Raw genomic sequence first — 24974 nt, forward strand, 5'->3', positions numbered from 1 at the left:
TGAATCCCCAGTGTTTAACAGAGTGCCTGGCACACAGTAAGTGTTTAATTAATGCTTCCTAACTGGATAATTGACTTCATAAAGTCATGTTAATTACTATATAGTCAGTTCAGTCTATTGAATCTGCCAATTGATTTTGTGGTTTTCTTTTCTCCTAGGAATAGAAGAAAACCATACAGAAATGTGATTTCTAACATTTTCCTCCCTCTTAATAGTTACATAGTTACATAGAGTCAAATATCCAACTATTTTCTAAGATTTACCTACTCTCTTGCCAATAGTATACAGAGAAGTGAAACAATATAAGAAAGATATTTGTGCAGTAGATGGGATGTTAATGAGAGATAAAGAGGCAGATTTATAGAGAGAATCAGATGAAGAAAAGGAGAGAAGTCTAGCCTCATTAAGATTAGTAGGAAGAATCTATAGAAGTTTTGGAAGGAAACCGGTGATATTTAAACTACTGAACTATAGTGAATATATTTTTAAAAACTCACAGGCATTCCCTGAAATCCGGGGTCTCCTTTGGCTCCTTGAGCACCTGGGGATCCTGGCCAACCTGGATTTCCTTTTTCTCCTTTTGCTCCATCAAGTCCTGGGAGACCTGGAGGGCCCATTGGTCCAGGAACACCTACAAAAGGGATTTAAAAGTATGTAATAGTCTATACATTTTACACTATTGGGTGATGTCATGACCTGCTATTTGCATATGGTGCCTTTCATGACATTTATTTTTTCCTTTTAAGAATTTATTCATTTCTTTGTTACATTAAAATCTCCAGGTAGCTCCCATTCTCCCTCCTCTCTCCACACTAGAGAAAGCATCATTTGGCAAAAAGATATCTATGCACATATATATTTTACACATATGTAAAACTATGTTTTGTTTCTCTTTATCAGTTCTTTCTCTGGAGGTTAACATACACATTCTCCAAACAATATTTCTGTTGATATTTATGATATTCTCTGGGTTCTGTTTGTTTTACTCCTCATATTTTCATAGCATTTCTAACCTCATACTTCATTCTACTATCACAGTGTCTGACCATATCAAAAAGGATCCTTGTTACTCCAAGCTCACCAAAAATCAGAGTAAGCTTTAAAGGGCATTAATAGGCTCTGAGCACATAAATATTTCAAGGAAAATAGAAAGCCTGATTCATAAAATTTCTAATATACTCCTACAACTGTTGAATTGATCCTTTTAAAAAACAAGTCTGACCATGTCAGCTTTTTAGTCAGTAAATTCTGGTTTCTTCCTATTATCCCCAAGTTTAGAAATAAGTAGTTTTTAAAAGCCTTCATTAATGTGGCCCCTTCCTGTCTTTATAGTTTTGTTATATCTTACTGCCCTCCATGTAGCCTACAATCCAGGGACACTGACCTCTTAGCTGTTCTCCCAAGAAACTCCATTTCTGAAATTGGTGCTATTTCTCTGGCTATCCCCCACACCTGGAATGATCTCTGTCCTCATCTCTTCCTCCTGGTTTCCCTGGCTTCTTACAAGTCCCACTAACCCTCCCCTGATTCTATGAACCTTTCCTAATCTCTCTTAATGCTAGTGCCTTCCTTCTGAGATTGCCTCCAATTTATTCTGTTTACATCTTGTTTGTAACTAGTTGATTATATATTGTCTTCCATAGTAGACTGTCAACTACTTGAGAGTATTTGTCCTTCTTTGTATCTCCAAAACTTAGCACAGTGCCTGGCAATAGACGACATTTAGTGGATATTGACTCAACTAACACCAGAGCTGTCACTTCTATTACACTCTGACCAAAAATGGTTATTAAAATATCTGCAATTATGGGTAAAGTTTGAAAAATTAACATAGTGGATGCCAAACACTCTGGAATGTTTTCTAGTCAATTCTCATCTTTCTTTTTCTCAGCCTCTATTCTTTAATTAAATTTTAAATTTTAAAAATCAGTTTTTAAATTTTTGAATATGCTAAAGGTCTAATTAGGATTCATCCATAAGAAATATGCCCACTAAGGACCAAAATTCATTTTCAAGACCCATATATCTAATAAGAACAAAATGTAGTTCAATATCTACTTACCAGGTGTGCCAGGTTGACCTTGTGGACCCCTATCTCCTTTAGGACCCTCCACAGCACGACCAGGTACTCCAGGTGATCCCGGATGCCCTGGGGGACCTGGGGGACCCATAAATCCAGGTTCTCCTTTGGATCCAGGAATTCCTGGGCTCCCTGCTGATCCTGGGAAACCCAACTCGCCCTTGGAACCTGAAAAACAAGATAATTTATTAATTATGATGCAATCCAGTGTTTGAATATTATCTGGGTCAATATTTTATTAAGCTCAGTGAAGGAACCCTTTAAATAAGCAGATATACAATCAATTTTCTCTTTATTTTATACCAAACACTCTAATTTCACTCCATAATCATTCTAGAAAATAAACATAGGATAACAAGAGCCTCAGTATATTCTACTTATCATTTTTATGGTTACATTTCTATCAGAAGATCATTTGTATATATTTGAATATTTGATGGATAGAGATTAATAAAAGTATTGAGGGGGAAATTGTTTAGTTTTTACTTATGAATGCATTCCTCCAAATTTGCCTGCTAAAATTCTAAGATAATTTCAAGTATTTTAGATATCATTTAAAATGCAAAGGAAATGCAGAAATAACTGACAATCATACTAGTTGGTCCTTAATATTAATAAAAAGCAATGAATAAAAAATACATGAAAGGAATGATCTATTATAATATAATGTATCTGATGAGTTGGAGTCTCCTTCTCTTTAGTTCCAATTTACTACCAAAACAACAGCAGGATGCCTCACCCTTTGTCTTTTTCTGAAACTATTAAATTCTTCAATAGACCTAAGAGGTATTTTTCCAAGAAGTTCTTCTCTAATTTGGAAGACAGAGCAATAGAATGAGCCCAGACCCAGGCCATCTCATCATCCCTTGTCTAGGGGAGTCACAGGAACAAAGTCAGTCAGTGTCTAGTCCAAAAGTTTTGAGCTCATTCTAGGTAGAGCACAAGGAACCAGTTGAGGGCAAAATTCTCTGGCTCTTGTAACCCTCTTCTTCGAAATGTTACTAATTTCTCACTTCCATAATGAACATTACCATATTCATGTAATTTGCTGTTAACCAATTCACTAATTACAGTAATTAATTAATGGGTCCCTGGACAAATCAACTCAGCACTTTGAGCCTCACGTTTCTCATCTATAAAATGGATATAACACATGCAGTACCTTTTTCACTGTGTGGTAGTGAGGAAAGTACTCTGTGTGCCTCAAAGCATTATATAAATGAGAGCTGTTACTATTACATGGAATCTGCCTCTAATAGTACAATTACTTATAATGTAGTATTTCACAACCACACCTCTGAAAGCCACAGGTTACTATGTGGTCTTCGGTGTATTTTTTCACTGGTATCTACGAAGATTTGTATCATTTAAAATTTTTTTTCTTTGTAACGTTAGCATATTCAGTGTAGTTCCTTATACCAAGTAAGCCTCCATAAATATTTCTTGTGTAGTAGCAGCATTTATTTAAGTTTTGCTATGTTCTCATTTCTTTTTTCAAATGTTTCTTCTATACCTACAAAGTTATAAATATAATTCAAAAGGATACAAATATTTGTATACCATACACACATATATGCACATATACATACATATTAGAGAGATTTTCCTATCTAGTATGGTTTATTAAATTCGTTTACAAAACAGAAGCACTACTTCTAACCAATAACAGCACTGCACACCATTCCAACCCGTAAATTAGATCATTTAAATAGACATTGCCTTGCAGAACCCTGCATTCTGAGAAGCCACTTATCACTCATGTCTGAGATGCTGCCAATGGAATAGAAATGGACTAGTTGAGTCTTGCAGATTTCTTAGCTCCAGCTCTGTTGATGTATTGTGCAGTGGCAATTAGTGGGAAAATGAGAACATGTTCTAAAGGAGTCCAGATTTAGTAACTATTACCTTTATCTCCTTTGGAACCTGGAAGTCCTTGACGTCCTATTCCTGGAGGACCTATAAAGTAAATACTGAAAAGGTGAGAATTGAAGTTATACCTTACTTTTAAAAAGTCAGTCTGGACTTACAATAAAGACTAGCAATAATATGAAAGTTAAGTTCACTGTATGGAACACTCATCAATTTATTAATTGTATCTGATAAGTAAAATTCCTCAGTCTACAATTTATTGCAAACACTTTGAGTGTGTATTTGAAATTCGATAATATCTAATTATATTGTGTTATTTAAAATAAATTAATAAATAAATTAATAAATAAAATAAATAAATAAAATAATAAAATAAAGATGATATAAAGGACAATATAGAGGACATAAGACTGGAAAAGGAGTTGAGTCAATCATGTAATAAAGAATGAGAAATAACAGGGGAAAAGCCTAAGTCACACACTGATACCTCAGAGGTAGATAAAGAGATCCAAACGATCTTCAGGAAATTGGATAAAACTTCTATGGAGAAATTATGGGAAGATGTGGCCAAGAAAACCACAGGATCAGAAAGGAGAGAGGGTCGGGGTTTACAATTGCAGAAGATGTATCTACCCCAATGACTGACCAAAATAATTAAGGAATGTTGTATTCTATGTTCTTTTCATAGGTAATCAACTAATACCTTTCTGGTAAGGCCTATAAAAACCTTTACCACAAATAATCTATAGTAATTACTTATTTCCTGCTACTGCCCAGAAACTAATGAAAATGGCACTTTCTTTTATCACACTCTACCAAGCTCCCCTTACCAGAAACCCAAGATAACGAAATTTGTATAAAAATTGATGGAGGAGGAAGAGGGAGAACCATTTGAACAAGTACAGGGCATAAGAGAAGAGGATGAATAGATAAAATGTGGCAATATAAACCATTACCATCCTCTAGTCATTTCTTTCACTTTGACGTTTGCTCTTGAGACTCTGTAAATGTCTTTTAAGATCTTAATTTGTCATCTGGAGAAATCTCTACCTTGAATTCTGCCAGACTAAGGTCAATAGATTGAATATCGCCTACAAATAATTCTGGTACTTGAGAGGAAACCAGGTAGGAAATGTGTCAGAATATAAGTTTAGAATGAACAGAAAGAAAAAAAAAATCCGTAAGTGAGGGCACATACCTGGTTCACCTTTCTCCCCAGATGATCCCGGAATTCCATCGCCACCTGGTTCACCTTTTTGGCCAGCTGGACCTGCTGGACCTGGATGGCCAGGTTGACCTAATAAAGGAGGAGAAATATTCAGTGACCTATTCTGGAGCCATGAGATCCTTGAGTCACTGATCTTTAAAGCAGTTGCTCCATCTTAAAAAGGTACAATTCATATTTGTCTTTTGTACATTTCTGTAATAATTGCAAATAATTATTTTTCTTCCCTCCCTAATCTATCTCCCACCCCACTTTTTTACAGCACTACCTAAGAGCAATGAGGCCAGGCATAATGGATAGAGGCATGAGCTTGGAGTTTCAAAGACCTGCTTTGGTACATTGTGTGATCCTAGGCAAATCATTTACCCTGTAGATGCCCCCATATGATTTCTTTAACAGTTATAAAAATATTTAAAAATCTATAAATTATAGACAAATCACTGCTCTCCATCAGTGACAAAATTTTCTACATTTAAGAGTCCCTCATGCCAATGAAATGGTAGGGCAATACAGTGAATTTGTAAATGCATATGGAAACCCTCAAAAAGTACCGGGGGTTCAGATGCCCTGCACTAAAAGCCCAGCAAAATCTAGAGGTGAATGAATGAACCAAGTTGATGGGCAGTAAGGAAAAAAAGAGAGTAATGGGACAGAGCTGTGAGTCCTATTTTGGGCCACGACAAGTTGAAACATTAACCACTTCCCTTCTCTTTACCTTGAATTTCTACCTCTAAAATGAGGAAGTTGGATTGAGTACCTGCTAAAGTCCTTTCAAGGTTGGATATTTGATGTTTGTTGGTGCCTTCCTAAAAAAGGGGCCCTGCCTCATGTCAAGAAAACCCAAGTTCAAAGCCAACTTCAAAAATTTACTAGCTTTGTGATCCCAGATAAATCATTTAACCACTTTCTGTTTCATTTCCTTTAACTATAAAATTGGAATAACTATAATACCTACTAAAAAGGATCCATCAATAATCAATAAGTAATAATCAATCAATAAGTAAAGATCAAATGAGATAAAAGATAATATTTGTAAAGGATTTACAACAGTGCCTAACATATAATAGGCACTTAATCAATGCTTGTTTCCTTCCTTCCTTCCTTCCTTCCTTCCTTCCTTCCTTTCTTCCTTCCTTCCTTCCTTCCTTCCTTCCTTCCTTCCTTCCTTCCTTCCTTCTTTCCTTGATTCTAGGTTATCTTCCTGGAAATTTGATGATGACTAATGCAAAGCACTGAAAAGCTTTATGACCAAATCACAATCACAAAGACCTCCATCAATATTATAAATTCTAACTATAGCCCCACTTTCAGGGGACATCACACAGCAGTCATACAAGCTTGTCTTTTCAGAATGATTTTCTACCTGCATCTCCTTTAACTCCAGGGACACCATCCAAACCAGGAAGTCCTTTGTCACCTTTCTCACCAGGTATTCCAGGACTCCCTGAAAAAATAAAAGGTACCTTTTAGTTTTGTTGACTTCTTGTTCATCTTAATTCTCAGATTTGAAAAGAAAGCCCTCTTCCACTTGCCTGGATAGCCTACATTCCCAGGTAGTCCTCCAGGACCTGGGGGACCGGGCATTCCTGGCATCCCTGGGCTTCCTTTTTCTCCCTTCTCTCCAGGTATTCCTGGGAAACCTGAAGGTCCAGGATCTCCCTGTAAGGAAAAAATGCACACATTTAAATTCACATTTGACAGTGAATATGTCTATGCTGGCATTTTCTGATCTTTTGCCAGAGACAGCAGTAGAGGAACAGAGAGAACAAAACCTGGCCTCAGAGGATGCTTGCTTACATCTTAGGATTGTCACTTATTAAATGTGAACCCTGTGACCAGTCTTACTGTCCATGTTCTAGATCATAAGTGCTATGTAGACAAATAGATGTGTATGCAAAAGTGAGAAAGTCACATACACTAATATCAATTTAACAGAAAATAAACCATTACTAGAAGTTACACTAAACTTATTTATACCCCAAGTTACTTTCTCCTGAAGAAAAAAGTCACCAATCCAACACATATGTATATTTTTAGTATTGGTTTTCCCAGTGATGCTATAGAACTGCAACAACATAGAACATTATGGTCAGAGGTTAGATATAGAAATCAGACTTGTGATTCTATTGATATATTGAACTCCCAGATAAAGAAACTCCCTCTATCAATGCAGACTGGCACTTTCTTTGCATCTTAAACTCTTACAGAGTTTCAGTAACTTCCTAAGACTATATGATAATAGAAGAATCAAAATGAAAACTGAGAGATCGCTAGGTAGTTCAGTGGATAGAGAGGTAGGCCTGGAGTTGGAGGGTCCTGGGTTCAAATCTGGATAGGCATTTCCTAGCTATATGACCCTGGGCAATTCATTTAACCCCAACTGCCTAGCCCTCCCTCTCTTCTACCCAGGAATCAATACTTAGTATAGATTTTAAGACAGAGGTAAAGATTTTTTTTAAATGAAAATGTTTGTAGAAAACTGCTTGAAAATGAATGGCTTCTATGGGCTACATACAGTACATTATCAGTTATGACTTACAGTTGCATGATATAACATGTTTAAAATCACCAGGAATATTTATGAACCAAAAAGAGGGAAGTTAGTCATGTACTAAGATTAAGAGATAATAGATGGATAAGTAGCTTGGGTGCTACACTAGTATCCATAAAGACCATGATGATGATCTTCTATACATCCAGTTGGATTTACAGGACATGATCAAATAGTGCAAGCATGGAGGGTTATAAGCTATATGAGTGGAGGGAATATTGATATTAATTTTAAAAAACATGGATCTAAGTATCAAAGCTAATATATTAGAATGAGGGATATGAGAGAAGGGAGTGAGTCTTTAAATAAAAGGTGGTAAGATAGTAAGTACCTTTTCACCAGGAAGTCCAGGAGTCCCAATGCCTGGGCGACCTGCTTCTCCTTTTGCTCCTTTCTCTCCTTTTAATCCAGGGACACCAGGGATACCTTGAGAGCCTGGGATTCCTGGTGCTCCTTTTTCTCCAGGTGACCCTAAAAATACAAGCCACAGGATCTTCAATCTCTAGCAAACCTGCTCTCAATTTTATTTTCTAAAATTAAAAAATAAAAATTGCTGTCAAGAATGAAGTAGCAAGATGGTTACATTAACTTCTACTTGGGCTCACTGATACAAAACTGGGAGGAAACTTAAAGAGACCAATTAGTTCAACTCCTTTATTTAACAGATGAGAAAACTGATTCCAGAGAAATCATGGGAATTCTGCAAAGTCAGACAGGTAGGAAGAAAGTCAAGATTAAAATCCAAGTCCTCTGAAGCCAAATCCAGAAATTCTATAATTTTGAGAACTAAATATTTTAGAACAGTTCCTATATTTTATCATTCATAAATCTTTAAGTAAATGTCCATTAAGTAAATCTCAATATACCCAATCCCATTAATTAATCTCATATTTCACATTTTCAATAAAATAATGAAGCCACATAGTCATGACTTAAGCAGAGGTGACTAGTTAACTGGTTCCAAAGAGGGACTCAGGTTATTTATTAATAATAATGATGATTAGAATTTATATAGGATTTTGTGCTTTATATTTCTCTTATTTTATTCTTTTTTTTTAAACCCTTACCTTCCTTCTTGGAGTCAATACTGTGTATTGGCTCCAAGGCAGAAGAGTGGTAAGGGCTAGGCAATGGGGGTCAAGTGACTTGCCCAGGGTCACACAGCTGGGAAGTGTCTGAGGCCAGATTTGAACCTAGGACCTCCCGTCTCTAGGGCTAGCTCTCAATCCACTGAGCTACCCAGCTGCCCCCTGTTTTATTTTATTCTTAAAACACCACTGGCAGTAGATGTTAACATGCCCAGTTTATTTTTTATTCAGAGATATTTGATTTTCCCAATTTAATAACAATTTTCAACATACATTACCCAAAAATTATAAAATCTAAATTCTCTCTTCCTCTCTCCCCTCCATCCTCTCAGAGATGATAAGCAATTTGCTCTATATTATACATGCATTATCATATAAAACATTCTTCCTTATTGGTCATTGTTTTAAGGAAATATTTAGATAGATTCAAAACCCCAAAATAAAATAATAAACAAACTAATGTAAAAAATAGTATGTTTTGATCTTCATATGACTCCAACACTTCTTTCTCTGGAGGTGAACAGCAATCTTTGTCATAAGTCCTACAGAACTGTCCTGTCTCATTGGATGGCTGAGAGTTAGCTAAGTCTCTCACAGTTGGTCATTGTACAATAGTGCTATTATGGTATACAATGTTCTCCTGGTTCTGCTTGTTTCACTCTGGATCAGTTCATGTAACTCTTACCAGATTTTTCTGAAATCATCCTGTTCATCATTTCTTATAACACAATAGCATTCCATCACTAACATATATCATAATTTGTTCAGCCATCCCTCAATTGATGGATATGCTCTTAATTTCCAATTCTTTGCCATCACAAACAGTGCTCCTATAAATATTTTGGTACAAGTAGGTCCTTTTTCTTTTTCTATAATCTCTTTTGGATAGAGGCCCTATAGAGGTATTACAGGATCTAAGATTTTGCACAATTTTATAACCCTTTGGGCAGAGTTCCAAATTGCCCCACAGAATAGTTGGATCTATTCACAACTTCACCAACAATGCATTAGTGTCTCAATTTTGCTATGTCCCCTCCAACATTTATCACTTTCCTTTCCTTTTTATTGGTAAATCTGATAGTTGTGAAGTGATCCTCAGAGTTGTTTTAATTAGCATTTCCCCAATCAAGAGTAAATTAGAACATTTTTTCATATGATTTTTTAAGTTTTGTTTATTTCATCTGGAAATTGTTTGTTCATATCCTTTGACCATTTGTCTGTTGGGGAACGGCTTGTATTCTTATGAATTTGACTTAGTTCTTTATAGATTTCAGAAATTAGACTTTTGTCAGAGACATTTTTTTATAAATGTTTTTCCCATTTGGTTGTTTCCCTTATAATCTTGGTTACATTTGTTTTTTGTTTTAAAAAAGCTTTCTTGGGGGCAGCTGGGTAGCTCAGTGGATTGAGAGCTAGCCCTAGAGACGGGAGGTCCTAGGTTCAAATCTGGCCTCAGACACTTCCCAGCTGTGTGACCCTGGGCAAGTCACTTGACCCCCATTGCCTAGCCCTTACCACTCTTCTGCCTTGGAGCCAATACACAGTATTGACTCTAAGACAGAAGGTAAGGGTTTAAAAAAAAAAGCTTTCTTGTATAATATAATCAAAATTATTCATTTTACATCTTACAATGCTCTCTAACTCTTGTTTTGTCATAAATTTTTCCCTTCTCCATAGATCTGCCAGGTAAATTATTTAATATTGCACTGCACTTATTTACTTATGGTATCATTCTTTTTTAAAAAATTTTCCATGGTTATATGATTCTTGTTGTCTCCTTCCTCTCTTCCTCCCCCCCTCCCCAAGTTGATGAGCAATTTCACAAGGTTATACATATATTATCACTCAAATCCTATTTCCATATAATTCATCTTTGTAATAGAGTAATTTTTTAAAACCAAAACCCCAACTCATATACCCATATAAACAAGTGATGAATTATCTTTTTTCTTCTGGATTTCTACTCCCACAGCTCTTTCTCTAGATGTAGATAGCATTCTTTGTCATAAGTCCATCAGAGCTGTCCTAGATCACTGCATTGCTTTTAATAGCGAAGTCAATTACATTTGATTGTCCTGCAAAGTTTCATTTACAGTGTATAATGTTCTCCTTGTTTTCCTTATTTCACTTATGGTATTATTTTTCATATCTAAGTCAAATTCTCATTTTGACCAACATTCTCAATTTATAAGATAAGGAAACCAAAACAGTCAGGTTAAGTGACTTCTCTTAAACCAAAGAGATACTAATTGTATGAAACCACATTTGAACTCAGCTCTTCCTGACTCCAAGTCTTGCACTCTATTTACCATACCCTCTACTTGTCCAAGTACTGTTTAAACTGGGAGCAAATAAATGGCTAGTCTTCACATCACAATATCAGCTATATCTAAGGGCAAATTGAACACTGGTATTACATCCCAAAGTCAGATCAATTCAAGGATCATTTAGCAATGAGCCAAGAAGTAGAAGGGGATATTCCAGGTCTAGAAGTCCAGATGGAGATATGCCAAGGTTTATTTATCAACAAGGCTAAGACTGAGAAATTCTATAACTAGAAATATGAAGAATCAAGAGCCTATATGGCAAGAATGAAAAACTAGGAGGTGGTAGCAAAACACTTGAGATGTGTTTGCACATCAAGGCTCAACATTGCTCTAGTTTTTAATTCCAGGTGCTCCTGCCTGAAATGCTTCAGTTAGAAGTTTGGATGGATATAGAAAACCTAACAAATCATTTCCCCAATACTATGCCATAGATGAAAGATCTTACCATCCAGAGTAATTAATGTACCAAGACTTGAATAAATACTTCTTTCACTAACATCTTTTCTGTCTGTTCACATCACTAAGGCAATTGACCAATAAAAAGGACCAATGACTTAGTATGGGTGAATTCTGGAATCTCCACCTGGGTCAAAGAGCTATTAGGTCTCATGTGAGAAAGTCAGAGGACAATGCTTTTTTATCGAATATATTAGCAGAGAATATAATTTACCAAGGTATAATCAATAATTGACAGATATAAAAAAGCCAGTTTAATTCATTTTTCTCGGGAAGGTTTTTATATTATAGATTCTGTTTTATGTCTGTTTATGCTATTGAGTTTTATGAAATTTATCACAAGTCTGCCAATCAGTTCATCATTGGTTATGCTATATGTGAAAAAATTTACATTCCCTTATGGAGAACTATCTCTATTAAAATTGTCCTATCCCCATGCTCTATCTTAATGGGAAATGATCCTGGCTTTGTAAATATCTTGGCCATTAGAATATAAACTGTCTACTGTAATAGGTAAGCCAAAAGAGTTTAATTATTATCCTGGCAATCGATGGACTCCTTATCTCTTTTCTGTATGACGATTATTCTCACTGGGAACAAAGTGACTCATTCCCAGAGTCTCTGGTATGTGTATCTCATAATTATTTCTCTTTATTTTATTTTTGCCATGGCAACTCAGGAAACAAATTTGAGCATAAAAATGGCCTTCAGTCTTGTGTGACCCTCTCCTGCTACCACAGTGATGATGTAGGAAAAAAGGACAAAAAGTACAAAGAAATATACAGCTTTCTGAATACAATCTAACAACAACTGAGAAATGAATAATGCTTTCAATATTCTGTCTCTGCCAAAAGACCAATAAGCTGACAATGATTTACTGAACTATATCCATACTGGTAAATCTCTTTAATATGACAAACATGAAATGGATTTGCCATATTGCTATAGAATATAATTATCCATTCTGTTGATGACACTGGGGCAACCACATCTGGGCTCTACTACCCAGCTAGAAGTTCCACATGAGGAAGAAGAAATAGAACCCAAAATGACGAAGTCAAGAAGAATAATTGCACCAGAACAAAACAAACAAAAACACAGGTACTGATGCTGATTATTACCATCATTAATAATTTTACCAATACAAAAGCACAGACACAATCAGGAGGCTTGAAAGAGCCCCAAAACAGCCATTTCCAGCACATATTTTATATCTTTACTAAGCAGAAGGAGAGAAGGGCTGATTTAGAGTACACATTACTTTATAAGACAGATGGAGGAGTAGGACTAGAGATTGTTAGTAATACTCTCTCACAAAAAGAACAAAAAATGTTTTTAAAAATACAGGCTAAAAGAGATATGAATATAATTACCAGCCAATTCAATTCAATGCTTGGCACATAATAGGCACTTAATAAAAATGTATGGATTGATTATTAACTACCTAGTATGTAAGAAATTTCCAGTTTAGTATTTACCACAACATAGTAATATTTTACCATCTGCAAGTTATAACCCATCCTGGTGTCCCAAACAATTTTCTAAAACTTCCAAGCTTCATGGAATAGTAATCAAAATGCATCAGAAAGCCCCATATTGGTTTCAGAAACATTCTAGCTGTTTAATCTTAAGCAAATCTCTTTTCCTTGGAATGCCTCCATGAAATTCTCTAAATTCTATAGGATTTCTAGAAAAGTGGATAGAATGAATAGAGCATTGGATTTATCTGTATAAAATCATTATTAAAATGTTGTATGCAAATGTCAAAGGCAGAGAAAAAAAATTAGTGAGAAGAATTAGGTGAGATAGTAGCCACAATGATGTAAATGAAAACAATATTAAAGACATTCAGGCTCAAATGAATTGCAAACTCTTTTCAATATTCTATGTAATTTACTGGCTTCAAAGAACAAGCCCTAATTCACTGGGCTATCCTTTAAGTTAACATAAATGATACTGACTTTGTAAACAGATTGAAATAATCAATTCATGAAAATACTATCTATTGAAGAAGGTGAGTTTTCTTTCTTCCTCCCCAGACTGTGCTATGTGATTTCAATTGGCAGATTGGACTTGTCCCTATTAATTGTGCTTTGCCATACACTACAAAAAAAAGCCTTTCACAGTCTCAATTTACCTGGCATGCCCATTCCACCAACAGAACCCTTTGGTCCTGGTTGTCCTGGAGCACCTGGAGATCCCCCAAGACCTTGGTCACCTTTAGGACCTTTAAGAAAAAAGGAGAAAAAATATATCAAATATTTTATCTAAAAGTTTTTTTTTTTTAAGCAACATTCACAAACTTTGAAATTAAACTCCAAATATACAGTGAAGCACCAAAATGATGCCCTATACCTGGCTGGCCAGGAGTTCCTGCTTGTCCATCCTTCCCGGGTACTCCTGGAGTACCAGGATCTCCTCTCGCCCCTTTATCTCCAGTTGGCCCAGCTTGTCCTGAGTATCAAGTAGAAAAAGAGAGACCGAAAAAGAAAGGCAGAAACCCAGAGATAGAACAATTATAAAACAGAATTCAATAAATATTCATTGTCTACTTATTTATTGTATATTTATAAAGCATTGTATTAGAAACAAAAACAAAACATTATCTGTTCATTTAGTGTCAATTTATAAATCACTAATCTAGAAACAAAAACAAAACACTAATAGTTTCACTTCTCTGTCCTAGCTAACTCTTGGGAGACTCTAAAGTGCTGACCTACACTGACAGAGGGAGTTTGCTTATCTTAAAGATCCTAATATCAGTGAAACCAAAGGTCCAGTCCTTCACCCTATTCAATATAGTGATTAATTCTGAAATATTTCATGTGGGTGCTTTTAATTCATCTATTATAAAATAAAGTTAAAGGAGCATATAGACCCAAAACTAAATCTTAACAAGTTAATTAATATAACATTTAAATGGAGGGTTTTGTGAGAGGAAAAACTAAAAATATTAAGATAATCATAATAGCACTTTTACATTTTAAGAAATTAGCATTATTCTCAGTAGTTCTAATTTTCTTGGGTTAAAAATTGAAATATTGAATCTTCTTATATAATTGCAACTTAAAGAAAACTGATCATTTGAGAAAATATATTCCGCAGTACTGTCAGATAAGAGAAATTACATTTTTGGTTTTTGAAGACTTAAGCAAAAATAAAATTTGATTACAAATATTATGTAACTGGAGGTGGATGGAGAGAGAACACTGGTTTGTATTGCTTGCAAAAACTTCAGAGAATACTAAACAATCCTAAAAAAGTTAAAAGCTCCTCCCTGAATGCAAATTTTTTTTTCCTATCTCAAAATGGAAGAAACATTACCTTTTTCTCCTGGATCTCCTTTCTGGCCCTTCATACTGTCCCTGTCCACTGAATCCATAGATCCTGGCTTTCCCGGGAGACCAGCATCACCTTTATCACCTTTGAAACCTGGATCACCCCTAGGTCCTGTTGTACCTGGGAAACCTTGGTCACCTATCGAGAAAGAAGGCAACACCAGAATTAGGCTAAGGTTCCATTTCTTTTATGCTTCTTTATGGCATTGTGATTATCTGTGATTCTCAAAGTTTCTTTGAACAGAGTAAAAGTTTGGCAAATCTTACTATAAATTTTGCCTAAAGACTAGTTAAATTCAAAAAGACGTATACTCTGAAGGTTGGCTATAAATATTCTACCCAATAAAGACATGAGAAAGATTATCATATATGTCAGTGAATAAAAGACATATACTGATGCAACTTTGGTTTGAAATAACTATATAATAATCAGGCTACAATAGTAGAACTTGACCCAATAGAAATGATCACTAGTTAATATTTTCATTAATTTACTTAACATTACTAAAGTAAAGGTATTCATAGGAATTCATTGGTTTATTGAATTTCTATACTTCCTTTTTTTCTAAAATATCCATACTCATTTATGCATCTAACTTCTTAAAATTATGTTATTTTTTTATTTATTTATATTTATTTTTTTATATAAAATTTTTTTATATAAAAATATATTTATATTTATTTATATTTATTATGAAATAAAATCTAGAAAACTACAGAATGAGTATCAAATACTATTTTCCACAGCTAAGAATAGGGTTGGTTTTTGTGTGTGTGTGTGTGTGTGTGTGTGTGTGTAATCTTGAAAAACACATTTCCACTTGAAAGTTGAATTTCTATTCAGAGAATGAAGAGCATTATTTGAAAAATTAAAACCTTTATGTTTCTACAGGAAAAAAATCTTATCTATAAACATATCAACCATAGGATTCCAAGAATTCCTTTTATTACAAATCTATTTAAATGATCAGAGAACAGAACAGTTCATAAATGCTCTCAACAAACTTATCGTCTCTTAGATCTTTATGAGAGTTCAGTGGATTCTGTGTGCTCATTTTCCAAACAGAACTAATAATTTGATTATAAATTATGCATCTTAAATTGTCTCCTTAAACTACCTTCATCAGCATGTGTGCTTGCACATGTGCACAAAGACACACACACACACACACACACACACACACACACACACGCACATCACCTCTTAAAATGAAATATTTCTCCCCTCTAAAATATCATAGGTGAGATTCTTGTACTGGGCAGGAAATCAGGCCTGTCAGTCTGCAGAATCCCTTCTGACTCTGTAACTCTTTGAGACTATACTTCAACTGTTTTTAAAAAGTCATTAAGAAATCAAAATTCAAAGCACTGACAATTTTTATAGTTATCAATGAGCCTTACCTTTTACTCCCTGGAATCCTGGAGAACCTGCTGGTCCAGGAGGACCTGGCTGACCAGGGGTTCCCATTACTCCCATCTCTCCTTTGGGACCTATGAGCAAAGGAAAAGAGGATGTTATGTTATATTTGCATGTAGCCAGCCATTCTTTATCTGACCCTTAATATTCAAACAAACAGGTATCATTTCACTTAATAATTTTCTGGGGAAAAGAAGAGTTCACAAAAATGACTTACCTGATGAACCTGGATATCCAGGATTTCCTTGTGCCCCAGGAGGCCCAGGTAACCCTGCTTGGCCTGTTAAGCCAGGAAGACCAGTACTTCCCTTATCTCCTTTGGGCCCTGGCATATCTGATCCCGGAAATCCAGGGTAACCCTTCTCTCCTTTGATTCCAGGAGGACCTGAAATAATGCAAAAGTCAAAATACTCTTAACTTGCATAATTAGAGAACAGCCTACTAGACATTTCATTTTTAATTGCTGAATTCTCTAAGAAAGCATTTAATGTAATTAACCTATGGTCCACTATAGCCCCAGCAGAGTGAGCTGAGTTTAAAACTAATTATCAATAAATAATTATTCATGGATTCCCACTATCCCACCCATATTTAGATTATTGGAGGAACTAGAGATTGCTTCTGTTTATATGCCACCACCCTAATTTGATTCAGTCACTAATTAATAGCTAATTAAAGATTTAATAAAGAGAATCTGCAAGCATTTGGTTCCCAAAATGTTAAAGATAAGATACAAAATCATGAATATTTTAACCATTCTCCTGTTAATGGCATGTATCATAGACACATGAGAAAGAAAACTTACTTAGATAATGAAACTATTTCTACAATTTGAAAATTATTCTCTTAGTGCATTGTTGGTGGAACTATGAAATGGACCAGGCATTCCAGAAAGCAATTTGGAACTAGCCCAGAAAGTTACCAAACTGGTCATATCGTCTGACCCAGCTATATGACTCTAAGATCTATACCTCAAAGCAATCAAAGAAAGAAGACAGGGGCTATATGTAAACAGCATGGAATGCTACTGTTCCATAAGAAATGATAAAGTAGACAGCTACAAAGAAGACTAAGAAAATCTTTATGAACTGATACAAAGTAAGCAGAACTATTTAAACAACGATAACATTCTGAAGAAAGACAACCTTGAAATACTTTAGCATTCTGATGAATATAATGATAAAGTGGAAATCTAAAAGAAGGAATATGAATCATGCCACTCACTACTTGATAGAGAAGTCAGTGGCTATAAAAATCAAAATGGCATACAGTTTTGGACATTTGCTACACTATGTAGCAAGAGTTATACATTGAGGGATTTGTTTTTCAGGGGGTTTATTTTTATCTTTTTTTAGTTTGTTCAATAATAGGGGAGCAAATTAATTTTTTTAAATGCTTGTTAACTTGAAAAATAAAAATGAGAAGAAATTTTTTAAATGGCTTTTACCTAATTTTGTCATACTCAAAATGTTATTTAGATTTTTACCTATCTCCTCCATCACTGACAGCACAGTATTTTTCCCTAACTTGACACCATAGGAAACTCTGAATTACCTGCTAATCCTGGTGGCCCTTGTCCTCCAGGTGGTCCCATAACTCCAGGAGGGCCTATTCCCGGAACACCAGGAGCACCTTTTGGGCCTTGGATTCCTTGTGCCCCTGGGTCACCTAAAAAGAAAAAAGAAAAACTGTGAAGCAATTACCCCAAATAAGGAACCTCCAACTGGTGTTTGCTTCCTTCTCACAGATCCATTTTGTTCAGTTGGAATTTTCTCTTTGAAGTCATTACCTCTGAGTCCTTGTAGCCCAGGTGGCCCAATAAGTCCATGTTCTCCTGGGATGCCTGGTCCACCAACATTACCCTTTTCACCAGGAAGGCCTGGAATGCCAGGAAGACCTGATGATCCTTTGGGACCTGGTAGACCCACTCCAGGCTCACCCTTAATATTAAAAAAAATGAAAAGGCAATATCAAGTTATAACAAATATAACCAAGCATTCAGACTTTTCCTATGGTTGGGGAAAGGCTTCTAAAATTGAGTAAATTCCTGAGAATTATAATTCCAGACAGAGAGTGTTGTTTGCTTCTCTAACTTGATGGTCTCGACATATTTTTCTTGGTCTAGAGCTCCTAAGGTGTTCACATTTGACACAAATAAGTGATAAAATACAAAATAACTGCTTTCTGGCTAGTGAGCAGATGCCTACTTAATAAAACATCAATGTTCATAATCATAATAGGACACTCTGCTTAATTAACATTTTTCAATATTAATCAGTGCCTAAAAATAAAGTGTCCTTTAAAACATTTTATTATCCAAGGGCATTTCATATGTATCAATAATGTTAAAAAGTAATCTCCTATAGGAGAAAAAGAGCAATATAATGATTTCAAATTATGCATTAAAGAAGTACTTGCTAAGTCACACACAAAGCAAAAAAGGAATGTATTTTGAATGAGGTACAGTTGCTATATGTTATGATATCAAAGTAGTTTTCATGACTTTTGCACCCAATACATACTTAAAAAAAAAAAACTTAAAATAAGTAACATTCTCCTCAGAGAAGAATATTCTTTTTCTCTATGCACCAACTGTGACTCAGAGAGTTAGTAACAAGAAGTGAAGCTCCATGATCTTTGTATATTTTAAGGGCAAATATTATTCATGATATCAAACAATCAATTTGCATTCTATATGGACTCAACTAACTATATGAGATGGAAACATGTGAGTGGGCACATTTGCTATGACCCGATTTCTGATAGGCAGCAGAGCTCAGTAACTGGAAGAGTGTAAGGAAGAGATTTTTTTTCCAAGATGGAGTTCAAAAGTTCAATGTACACATTTATTTTCCTTTAAAAATAAATTTAATAAAGACAAACAACCATGAATATATAATAACACAGAAGTAAGAGAAAAGATGAGTATGAATATGAATGTGTTATAGTGCTACCTCTCTCTTTCTCTACTTTTCTATTTTCTCTCTACCTTGTTTCTTTCTCTCACTCCTCCTCCTTCTCTCTCTCTTCTCTCTCTCTCTCTCTCTCTCTCTCTCTCTCTCTCTCTCTCTCTCTCTCTCTCACACACACACACACACACACACACACACACACATTTCCTAGTAGGGAGATTCTTTCTTGGGTGGAAGGAATCTTTCTTTAATACAATACTTTAATACAATAACTACTGAACCTGATCTTCAGGGTAGTAAACCTCATGAAAGCAAGAAAGGAAAGAAAAAGCATTTATTAAGCACCTATTATACACTATACTCTATGCTATGTTTAATTAGAATCTAACAATTCTAAGAGGTAGGTGTTACTATTAATACCCCATTTTACAATTGACAAAACTGAGGCAAAAAAGAGGTTAAAGTGACTTGTCCAGGATCACACAACTAGTAAGTATTTGAGGTTGATCTGAACTTGGGACTTTTTTACTGTAGGCTCAGTATAGTATCCACTAGCTGCCTTAGAAATCAGGATATCTATGAGTTGGAAGGGACTTCAGGGGACAGCTATTCCAACCTTTTTACCTAAACAACACCAACTTGATCTAGTTGGGTTTTTTTTTTGGGGGGGGGTGATAGAGAAAAAGAAGAGAGAGACAAAAGGAATGTTTACAGGCTAGAAGGAAGCTTAGAGATTATTTAATTCATACCCCTAATTTTATATATCAGGAAACTGAGGCAAAGGGGCTTTCCCAAAAACACAAAAATGCTAAATTATAGAACTGAGATTGGAACCCATGTCCTCTAAAGTCAATTCTATTGCTAATGTTTCTATACTATCTTATCCTAAAGATAATCCTGCTGCTACCCTAGAAAGATTTTCTCAGGTTATTAGAGGGCTAATACCAAGAGAAGTGTGAAGGAATATTGTTAGTGTCTTTGATTCAAGACAAGGCATTAGCTCTGTCCTAGCATGAAAGGTTTCCATTCTCAGTCAGAGCCTGCATCTAATTTACCCTGGCAATGAATTCCTTCTATCCACAGACTCTTTGATACCCATTTTATGTTTTCTGACACATTATATTATTTTAGTATCTTTTCCCTTCATAAGACATGGCCTTTTCTCTGATATTCCAAAGTAATGGCATGGTAAAAAGAACCCTGAATTTGAAATAAAACACCTAAGTCTAGTTTGTCTATTGCTGTTGTTCAGTGGTTTCAGTCAAATTCAACTCTTCATGACCCCATTTGAGGTTTCCTTGGCATAGATAATGGAGTGGTTTGCCATTTCTGTTTCTAGATCATCTGAGAGATGAGAAATTGAGGAAAATGGGGTTAAGTGACTTGCCCCCATTCTTTCTATTAGTAGTTACATAACTTGGAGCAAATGACATTACCTTTCAATTTCTTTATCTATAAGATGAAAAAATTGGACTGTGATCTCCCAGACCCCTTCTAGGTAGACCCCCAAATCTATTCCCATGTCTTTTATTTTATTTCTACTCTCTGGACATACAATTTCTTAGGAAATATGTCATGAAGTATAGAATCAAAGAAACAAAGATGGAAGGAAGCTAAATATAGTTTCAAAGAAAGTTGAAATCAAAAAGAAGTTAAGTAATTTACTCACAATCATTCAGAAAGTTTATAACAAGATGGAACTATTAGCCAGATTTCCTATCTCCTGGTTTGTTCTTCCTTCCTTCTTTCCTTCCTTTCTTCCTTCCTCCCTTCCTCTCCTCCCCCTCCTACCACTCCTCTCTCTCACGCTAGCTCTCTCCTTCACTCTTTTTTTCTTTCCCTTGTCTTATGTCTTGGAGTAGATACTAAGTATTGATTCCAAGGCAGAAGAGCAGTAAGGGCTGGGCAACTAGCATTAAAGGACTTGACCAGAGTCACACAGCTAGGACATATCTGAGGCCAGATTTCATACATTAGCTTTCTTAATGAGACAGTTATTTTTCTTTGTTTTGTTTTTTGTTTCATTCACAAAGTCAAAAGATTTAGATGAAGTGATTTGCTGATGTACATTCCCCAGTCAAGGAATTAATGCAGAATCACAAAACTGTTGTTTTTCTTTCCAATTAAAAATTTAAAAAGCACAGTTGATAAGCTAGCCTGATGGATAAACTACACTTTGGTTGATTAGATACAAATCAATGAAAATCTAGCAAATGAAGACTCACATTTTTCCCTTCTCATTAATTAGCACTTGGAAATAATAAAAGAAAAAACAAATATTATTTACCTTCTGGCCTGGTATACCAGGATTTCCTGGTAAACCATCAAATCCTGGACGACCTGGATTTCCTGGCTGACCTATAGCTCCCGGCAAGCCATCAACACCTATTGAATAAAGCAGGCCATTAACAAATAGCTTTGTGATTTACTGAACTAGGCTTGAACTTACCTCCAAGATAGAGCAAAGATCTACTCTATGAAAGCAACAAAAACAGATAATTTATGCAGTTGGTACCACTAAGGTTCACCTAAGGCTTTGCTGGTGTGATACTCCATAATTTATGTGCCTCTTTTTTTCAAATCTTTCAATTTTTTTTCTTTCTTTTCTTCCTCTTTACTCTTCCTCTTCTTTCTATTCTTATTCTCCAGACCCCCTTTTATCCTGCTTTTAAATTAAGCCTGACAGAGCCCTGGGTAGCATGGGGTTAGTCAGCTAACATTTATTTAACACTTTCTAGGTAATGTACCAGGATTGCCTGGACATAACCGGTTATAACTCAGCCTTTCTAGTAATATTCATGCCAAAAAAGCTTTATCATCCCTTGCTCTAGAAATATATCTCTATGATAGCTATTAAGATGCCTGGGATGGGTCTATGTGATTCCATGTTTGTGTGGGAAAGGTAGGGTGGAGGGTGGATTCAGGGTTTTTTAATCCCTTTTGCCTAATGGCTAGGAAATAGACCACTCTGGCCAAATGGCATTATGTTCAGCAGGGTGGAACTAGAACTATGAACACACTGGTATAGAGAACTCCCAATGATAAAATCCCTTCTACTAATGCCAGTCAATTCCTTGATGGAATTGTCCATGCCAAGTAGACTAGATTACATTACTCAGCTTAATCCAGAGGCAACTAACACTAAATTATCAAAGACCGACTTTGTCCTGTATGGCTACCATTCAAATATTGTAGAGGGTATCAAAAAATGAACAGAAGCTAAAGGGGATCACAGTGGCAATGAAGAAAAAAGTAGGTCTCAGGCAGACTAGGAATCTTTTTTCCATAATAAAGGTTTCCTGGCCCTGCTGCTGTTTGGATTGTGTTTCCTGGTCTCCCTAAATGATTCTCTTATGGATCCTTGGAATGCTACCCTACCTCTCTATGTTATAGCTTCCTATAGAAAAATGTATTGTTTTTTTTAAGGACAATAGGAAATGTCAGGTTAACATTGTTTCTGGGCCTACTTTATATTATGTTCCATTCAGAGAGTTTTCTATCCATCCCCAAACTCCTCTATAACTAAAATTGTTCAGCTGATCAGTAAATATACTAACTACAGCAACAACAAAAACTCCAAACCTTATGGCTATCACTCTAAATGTTTGTAAATTACTTCTCTTAAAACCACCAACATCCCACTTCAAAAAATGTCATCTTATAAGATAACCTCCTTTCCTAATGAAGAGGGTTTGCATACAATTTTATTTCTACAATATTCTCCTGGACAGAGAGGTAAAGCTATTATTAATTCATTTTATGTCCAGGGAAACTGAATCAGAAACATAAGATTTCTTATCTAGTAGAAGAGATAATAAGAGAACCTATATTCTGAATTATCAGTCCAATGTCCTCAGTTTCACTTAAACTCCTTTTTGCCACTTAAAACTTTACCTTTTGGTCCTGGGGGTCCTGGAAATCCTATTCCTGGTTGGCCAACAGCACCTTTTTCTCCTGGAGGTCCTTGTCTACCCGGACTGCCAGGAAAACCTCTGTCACCTTTAACAAGAATAGTAAATGGTAAATCCAAGCTAAATTTGAAAATCTGTCATGATTCTATTTTATGAGAAGTACAAATTATTTTTAAATACCTTGGGGACCTGGGAAACCTGGGGGTCCTGGAAGTCCTGCTGCTCCTGGGGGACCAGGTAGAGGAACCACTTTTCCTGCTTCACCCTTAGCACCTTGGCAAAACAGAAATATAGATATAATTGAAAGGCTGTGTGTGCCAGTTGTATCTTTGCATCATCTAAAATACATCTAATTTCATTTACAAAAATAATAGTGAAGCCTAGTTTGTTGTTTCCCCATGTCTTCTCTCAAATTTTCTGGTATCTTTCAAGACAGCATTTTCCTTGAACTACATAGTCCAAATAATTAACATCTAAACCTCAAAGGTCATAGACAAATATTTATTTTAAAATTCTAGTATGTCATGAGAATTTCTGAGAAGACAACAAAGAAATGGAAATACAATCCATAGATTTCAACAGTATCATTTTTTCTTTCTTACCACTCACTGTTTTCTCTTGAATTAATTAAGCTCACACATATTTACTTAGTCAAACGCTTACCCCTACAAGTTCTGACTAACGCACGTTCTTCACCCTGTGTAAATCCAGCTTCATTCCTCACCTGGAGAGATTCAATTGAGGTTTGCTATGATTAAGCTGGGCAGTCATAAAGACAAGGGTTCTACCTCTAGGTGCACTCTAATTACGGGGATTCCTGGATCGTTAGTGTTTGTATATGCACATGTATTATCCTAGGTCTACACATTAGATCAAAATAGACATGAAAGATAGAATTATGATTTATTTTCCTTTGTCCTACCAGAACACTGGTTGTGCTCTTCTATTCAGAAAACTACTGCTTATGACTATAAACTATGAAAGAATAATATTAACTCAAAGAGAAAAATTAGGGAACTTGGCTAACACAATGAATGAAATGAATTAAGGAGGCACAGACCTCTAACTCTAATAGCTGGAATTCCTTTATGCATGAAACCTTATCCTGAGGAGTGGCCTCCTCTCCAGGATAGACTGCTGATCATCACACGCCCTCACACTAGAAGTCTGGAGGTCCTCGAGAAGGACCACTACTACATAGATACAACTCACACTCTTAAAAAATCTTACAAGTAACCATATTGTGAGGGATATGCACTCCTACTTATCATTGTAGTTCCTGAGCCCTCTCTAGTGTGCTTCTTTTTACAAAAAATCAATCAGCCACAGTGATAACACCAATAAGTACTAAAATATAAAATATTTAATCAAATTTAAGGTTAAATCATTAGTATAATCCCAGTTACTCAATATAAGGTATTGCAAGAATAACCAATAGATTATTCTATTATAGTCCACAAACTGGGGTTGCATTCTCCCATCAATGCACACATTATCTAACAAGAGACAGAAACCTACAGATACCTAGGAAGGAAACATATGAATAAGAACAATCAGTGCATTTATGACAGCTCATAATTCTGGTTTGCAGGCCTTGATGTGGCCTCCAGTTCTGTCACACAATTTCCTTCTCCAGCTCATTTTTATAGGTGAGACACTGAGGCAAAAAGGTTAAAAGACTTGCTCAGGTCACCCAGCTAGTAAATATATGAAGTCACATTTGAACTCAGTTCTTCCTAACCCCAGGCCCTATCCAATGTGTCACCTAGTTGTCCCTCCCTTAAGATAGAGTAGTACTAG

General features: G+C 35.6%; 1 protein-coding gene across 1 annotated transcript in view; it reads right to left on the reverse strand.

The window, feature by feature from the left end:
* The window catches only part of COL4A1 (collagen type IV alpha 1 chain), a 201568-nt gene that overhangs the window by 33662 nt on the left and 142932 nt on the right, over positions 1 to 24974 (reverse strand). The window contains exons 28-44 of the mRNA XM_056807802.1: positions 23355 to 23447; positions 23158 to 23262; positions 21551 to 21648; positions 18141 to 18291; positions 17906 to 18019; positions 16569 to 16736; positions 16336 to 16425; positions 14921 to 15073; positions 13952 to 14050; positions 13734 to 13823; positions 8057 to 8196; positions 6707 to 6833; positions 6538 to 6618; positions 5148 to 5246; positions 3986 to 4036; positions 2063 to 2248; positions 498 to 631 (exon numbers count right to left, since the gene is read on the reverse strand). Coding sequence (XP_056663780.1) covers positions 498 to 631; positions 2063 to 2248; positions 3986 to 4036; positions 5148 to 5246; positions 6538 to 6618; positions 6707 to 6833; positions 8057 to 8196; positions 13734 to 13823; positions 13952 to 14050; positions 14921 to 15073; positions 16336 to 16425; positions 16569 to 16736; positions 17906 to 18019; positions 18141 to 18291; positions 21551 to 21648; positions 23158 to 23262; positions 23355 to 23447 — 1979 coding nt within the window. The remainder of the gene's footprint in view (positions 1 to 497; positions 632 to 2062; positions 2249 to 3985; positions 4037 to 5147; positions 5247 to 6537; positions 6619 to 6706; positions 6834 to 8056; positions 8197 to 13733; positions 13824 to 13951; positions 14051 to 14920; positions 15074 to 16335; positions 16426 to 16568; positions 16737 to 17905; positions 18020 to 18140; positions 18292 to 21550; positions 21649 to 23157; positions 23263 to 23354; positions 23448 to 24974) is intronic.

This window comes from Monodelphis domestica, chromosome 8, assembly GCF_027887165.1.
Source record: "Monodelphis domestica isolate mMonDom1 chromosome 8, mMonDom1.pri, whole genome shotgun sequence".
Lineage (NCBI taxonomy): Eukaryota > Metazoa > Chordata > Mammalia > Didelphimorphia > Didelphidae > Monodelphis > Monodelphis domestica.